Source organism: Lynx canadensis, chromosome B4 (assembly GCF_007474595.2).
Source record: "Lynx canadensis isolate LIC74 chromosome B4, mLynCan4.pri.v2, whole genome shotgun sequence".
Lineage (NCBI taxonomy): Eukaryota > Metazoa > Chordata > Mammalia > Carnivora > Felidae > Lynx > Lynx canadensis.
The window spans coordinates 32263816-32269922 of NC_044309.1; the positions used below are offsets into that span (position 1 = coordinate 32263816).

The 6107-nt window shown below is 51.4% G+C and overlaps 1 protein-coding gene across 1 annotated transcript; it reads right to left on the reverse strand.

The window, feature by feature from the left end:
• Nucleotides 1–2908: 2908 nt before the first annotated feature.
• On the reverse strand, nt 2909–5738 carry FZD8 (frizzled class receptor 8). Its single transcript, XM_030322066.1, has one exon. It carries the CDS (start codon nt 5721–5723, stop codon nt 3639–3641), a length of 2085 nt encoding a protein of 694 aa, XP_030177926.1. The 5' UTR covers nt 5724–5738; the 3' UTR covers nt 2909–3638.
• Between the last annotated feature and the right edge of the window lie 369 nt (nt 5739–6107).

The window sequence follows — 6107 nt, forward strand, 5'->3', positions numbered from 1 at the left end:
TTTTCTTTTGGCAAGACATTCTGATTTTCTTCCCCGAAACTTTCAAGGATTACAGGAAACTGCAATGCCATCAGTGCAAGTTAGGAAACTGTAATAATGACAGTTTGCTCCTTAAACGTTCTTATACACTACCCCCCCCACTCTGTCCCCTTTTATAGTACTTTCAAATTGCATTTATTATAAAGCAAAGTGGTTCACATGGCTTTCCCCACAAGTAATTATAATGAGCTTTGGCTTTACTAATGGATTTAACCATATTAGATTTTATTTACACTATCTTCTAGCCACACATTAACCATATCCCCTCCCTGCTCCCTCACCTCCCATGTTTGACAAAATTAAAAAAAAAACAAAACACTTGTTCCATATAGTTAATGTAGCACAAAGAGGGTGTTCTGGCAAGGAACCTATTCATTTGTCTAACTAAGGCAAATGTCCAAAATGAGACTCTTCCTCCATTTTCCCACCCCCCAAATAAATTTTGAGTCTTTTATTCTATTAATAGATACCATTTGGATATTAGCAACTTTGCAACTCAAGCTTTAGTTTTCAAGGCAAAGAACCAGCACTTGTGTTTCAGTATGTTTCTAAAATCAGTCTTTAGTGATTACAGGTGCAGGTCTTACTAAAATCTTCTAAGAGTTGGCCTCAGAATGTCAGGAGGGTTTTTTTCCTTGTTTAATAAACTTGTTTATATTGTGCACATTTATAGTCATTTTGCAAAAGCTATCAAGTATGGCATTTTACAAAGATATGTTGAAAAATTAATAAAGGTAAAACGCTTCAAAGTTGGACACTTCCCACTGTCACATAGTTGGAAATGTGTCAATAATGAGAATGCTGCTATGTTAGAACACCAATATGCTAAGTAGTGACTTTTAGCTCTCTCCCCACCCCATATATGTGTTAAAGACTATGGGAAGTGCCCTCAAAATTACACTTTATTACTGAAACTGTAAAGTTTATGGCTGGCTTATATACTCTATATGAGCGTCACCACATGGGTTCGATGCAGGCCACTTATTGGGACTTAAGTTACAAAACAGTAATTCTTTAATAAATAAAACTGCTGGGAGGTGAAGATTTTACAGTGCCTCTGACTTTAAGAAATATAATCAGCATGATAGCTAAAGGAGGTGTTCTTTTATGGCATATCTAATTTAAAAATCCAATTACCACCAAGAATTACTCTGGAAAGGATTTGCAAAATGTTTCTACGAAGAAACTCTTCTTAAAAGCCTCTCACACGAGAAAGATCAGCCAAGGAAGTAGTTTCCATCCTATTAATTAAAAAAAATTTTTTTTAATCACGAAATATTCCTATTAAGAAAAGTAAAGAGAACAAACATTTTAGCAGGATGCAGAGAACATGTCGCCTCCGCCCTGCAATGTTTGATGCCCCCCATCATTAGCAGGGGTAGCTGCCCATTTCTTATCTTGATTGACAGGTTAATAAGGGACCTGGGGCTATCTTTTCAGTATGAACACACAACCTTACCAATTACTTTTAAATTATTGCTAATCTGTCAGAAAATAACAAGCATGAGGAATAAAAATATCTGGAAAAGTGAAATGTCTGAAGAAGCATTTACTTCCGGTGCTTTTAAAAGGTTCAGTTCAGAAAACTTGCCAGAATTTACTCAATAGAATTTAGGCACTGAGGGTTTTTTTCCTTTTTTTTTTTTTAAGAAAAACTTGTAGTTTATAATAGTTCATTGGTTCAATTAGGGGCGAAAAAGAAGGGAGTTTTGTAATGCAATTGTCCAGCAAAGGAAAACGCTTTAAATTGGGGGATTATGTGCACAGACCACCTGTAGGGCATTCAGAGCCCTTTTCTATAATGCTTCAACCCATGCCTAGCTGCCTGCAGGCTGGCTAACAATGCCGGGAAAAGCTGTTTAAAAGGCTGAGCGCACTTGTGCCTCTGGTCTTCACTAACTGTTACAAGTCTTCCTCTCCCTCGCTCTCTCTCCTTTTTAAAGTAAAAGTCCCACATCCCTTTAATGGAAGAACTTTAAGGCTCCGCGGTGGCCAATTGGTCTGCACCAAGAGGAGCCGGGCAGCAGGGAAAGAAACTTCAGACTATACAGCACATTTGGAGAGGAGAAAAGATCAAAGTTTTTCAAACTCAAAAGACCAAGTTCCCTACAGATTAACCCTATTCATTTAGCTCCTCTTAAAGGAATGATGTGCTGGGCCACTGGGCAGACAGGTAAAAAGTTCAACAATTGCCAAAGCATTCTTCTGCTAATTCAACAGCCTTCTGCTCAAATAAATTAGCTTAGTCTTGACAGAGGAACAATAGCTTTTTCTCTAGAAAAAGAAGCACATTTGATATACACAAGCCTGGAAGGTTATTAAGATGTTAACCCGTTAGTTTAATCCATTAAAGAACGCCTGCTCCGCTACCAGATAGTCAAGTGACTTACACTGTAAAGTGCGATCGATGGTTTAAAACATTAACGTCTGCACTTCAGCAGTGTGTTCAGTCCCTGAAAACCCAGGTGCTTTCAAAATCAGGCACGCCAAGAAATAAATGCGGGGTTTTGAAGCCTTTAGTCATATTATACAAGATAAATAACAAGGCCTGAGTGCAATTATTGCCTTGCAAAAGTTCCACTTACATACACTAAGGTGAGTGTTGTTATCCATGGATCAGAAAAGAGCTCTCATGAAAAACACCATCTTTGGGGAAGGTGCAAAAACTCAATTTTGATTTCAGTTCAACAGTGATATTTACTTTGCTAACAACTTAAGAACTAGAGTTTAACAGGTCATTTTCTCCATGCCTAAGGTCAGAGTACAAAATGAGAAACCAGAAAATGTCCATTTTTTTTCCAGCGTGTCCTTAGCAAGCACTTTAAAGGTAACAGCTTAGAAGAGGCAGGGGGAGAGGGCGATGTTTAAATCATTTATCAAAAGTCATTTTATTGACAAAATAGAATACTTATATTTGTTCTTACAGGGGTGGCCTCTAAACTTTTTACAAAAAAAAATGTACAGACTGTATATCTTTGAATATGTACATATTTTACACATTTTTTACAATTTAACAAATAATTATATAAATACATCCTCTAATGTAAGAAACCCGTATTGACTTGGGGTGTATAATTAAGACATTTCTTGTTTGTTTATTTAAGGCATTTGCCTGGTCATTAAGAATACCCAAACCGTGCAATTCCATTAGGTCGCGGTCATCCCTCCTCTAGGATATGTTAGGAGTAAGAATTTACGTAGGAGAATGGAGGGAGAAAAACAGGTCCCTCAGGTGAAATCTGTAGATCTGGCTTCAAGCTCAGCAAATGGCAACCAGCGAGGGCTACAAACCTTGCGTTCTGAAACGCAGCAGCAGAGTCCACCCTCCGCTGCCAACAGAGATTAACGCCTGGCGGGAGGAGCTCCACGCATATCAATGGAGGAAAGGGGGCTGGGTCTGGGAGCCTTCAATGCCAGGTACTTTGTTCTAAGCGAGTCATTTAAGTCCCAGCTAATGGATACCATTAAGAGTTCATTATCATGCTAATAGCAATCAACACGGTGAAGGGGTGGGAACCTCAGCCCGTCGAGTGTCCCTTCGCTGCACTAGGTTTCCTCGCCCCCCTCCCCATTCCTTCCGGGTGCCCCCTCCCCTCCTCTCAGACCTGGGACAATGGCATTTGCTTTGGATAAGACACGGAGCTGGCCGTGCCAGATCGCCACGTCAGGCCGGTGCTGACGTCGCTGTAGAGGGATCCCGCCCCACCGCCCGGGACCCCGCCCCCACCGGACCCCACGCCCCCACCACCTCCCGGCACCCCACCGCCCCCTGCGGCCCCAGCGCCCGCGCCCCCCGAAGCACCCTTGCTGGCCCAGCAGCAGCGGGTGCACAGGGCGCGCCACGACTCGAGAGTCTTGCCGGACCAGACCCACACGCCCGAGGTGATGCCCACCACGAGGCACATGAAGTACTTGAGCATGAAGACGGCGTAGTCGGGCCGGCGCGCTTGGTCTGGCTGCAGGTCCCGCAGACACGGGCAGTTGTGCGTGGCCTCCCAGCGCGGGCGGTTGTGCTGCTCGTAGAAGAGGCAGGCGACCACGACGGCGGCGGGCACGGTGTAGAGTACGGTGAAGAGACCCAGGCGGATCATGAGCTTCTCCAGTTTGTGCGTCTTGGTGGGGCCGCCCTGCTGCTTGATGACTGAGCGGATGCGGAAGAGCGACACGAAGCCGGCCAGCAGGAACATGGTGCCGATGAAGAGGTAGATGACGAGCGGCGCTAGCACGAAGCCGCGCAGGTTGTCGAGGCTCTGGTTGCCCACGTAGCAGATGCCGGCCACCGGGTCGCCGTCCACGGAGCTGAGCGCCAGGACGGCGATAGACTTGACGCTGGGCACGAGCCACGCGGCCAGGTGGAAGTACTGCGAGTAGCCAGCGATGGCCTCATTGCCCCATTTCATGCCCGCCGCCAGGAACCACGTGAGCGACAGGATCACCCACCAGATGGAGCTGGCCATGCCGAAGAAGTAGACGAGCAAGAAGACCACGGTGCACAGCGCCGGGCCCGTGGTCTCGTAGCGCACGTGCTGCTCCACAGCGCCCAGTTCTTCGTACTCGCCGCGCCCGCCAGGGCCACCCGCGCCCGCGCCCGCCGCGCCCGCGCCCGCTGCCGCCGCCGCGCCGCCCGCGCCTCCCGTACCGCCCGCTCCGGGCGCGCCGCCGCTGCACGCCACCTTCTCGTGGCCCGCCACCAGGCGTACCAGGTAGCCGACAGACACGAAGAGGTAGCAGGCCGACAGGAAGATAATGGGCCGCTCAGGATACTTGAAGCGCTCCATGTCGATGAGGAAGGTGGAGACGGTGGCGAAGGTGGACACGAAGCACAGCACAGACCACAGGCCGATCCAGAAGACGGTGAAGGCGCGTTCGTCCTGGCTGAAGAAGGGGTTGTGGCAGGGCAGCGCGCAGTTGGCAATCTGGCCGGTCTTGACGCGGTTGTAGAGGGGATGCCGCTCGCTGGACACGCTCACCATGGGCGCGCGGCACTGGCAGCCCGGCTCGCAGGGAGCGGAGCCGCCGCCAGGGGGCCGCGCCTTCCCGCCGCCGCCGCCGCCGCCGCCGCGCGTGGGGGGCGCCGCTGCGTCCACGCCGCCACCGCCCCTGCCGCGGGACGGGGGCCTGGCCCCGGGCGGGCGGCCGTGGCCACTGCCGGAGGGCGGCTGCTCACCCGGGGGCGGCGGCGGCAGGCGGCGCGGCGGATTGGGTGCGGCTGTGGTGAGGTCGGTGCGGTTGTAGTCCATGCACAGCGTGTCGGGGTTGCCCTGCTCCGGCAGCCGGTCGCAGCGCATGCGGTCGGGCCAGGCGAAGCCGTACTGGCGCATGAGGGGTGCACAGCCGGCCTTGGCGCGCTCGCAGACCGAGCGGCAAGGAGGCAGGGGCTTCTTGTAGTCCTCCAGGCAGATGGGCGTGTACATGCTGCACAGGAAGAACTTGAGGTCGGGCGAGCACTGGATCTCTACTAGCGGCCAGAACTGGTGCACCTCAAGGCCCGCCTCGTCCTGCGTGTCGTGGTTGAACTGGTTGGGCATGTACGTGTAGTTGTAGCCGATGCCCTTGCACAGCGGCACGGTGATCTCTTGGCAAGCCAGCTCCTTAGCCGAGGCAGCCGCCGCACCGCTCGAGCGCTGCAACAGCGCCAAGGCGGCCAGCAAAGAGGTCACTTCCAACAGGTAACCCCACTCCATGCTGCGCGCCTCGGCCCCGCGCCCTTGCCCTCCAGGCGGAGCGCGGAGGGGCGCCGGGGGATTCGGCAAGGGAGCCGGAGAAGGGGAGAGCGGGTGCCCTGCTGGTCTCCTTGCTGCCTCTCCCGGAAGGCGGGCGGAGTGAGGGGGTGGGGGGTGTCTTGCAGTTAACCTAGTCCCTTCTCGGGACGCGTCCGCACCGCGGGGCCCGAAGCCTGGGCAGCGGCAGTGAGGGTGGCCGCAGGCGTGCACCACAGTCCCCGAGAGTCTGCCCTGATGACTCCGGGTCGGTCGAACTCAGCCCTCTCGCAGCACAGTGGCTAGCCCCCCGCTCATCGTCCCTCTCTCGCTCGCTTTCTCTCCGGCGCGCCCGGCCACTTCTCCACG

Bases quoted from the DNA above. Each gene is read 5' to 3' on its own strand.
- FZD8 (XM_030322066.1), bottom strand. From the start codon at position 5,723: ATGGAGTGGGGTTACCTGTTGGAAGTGACCTCTTTGCTGGCCGCCTTG.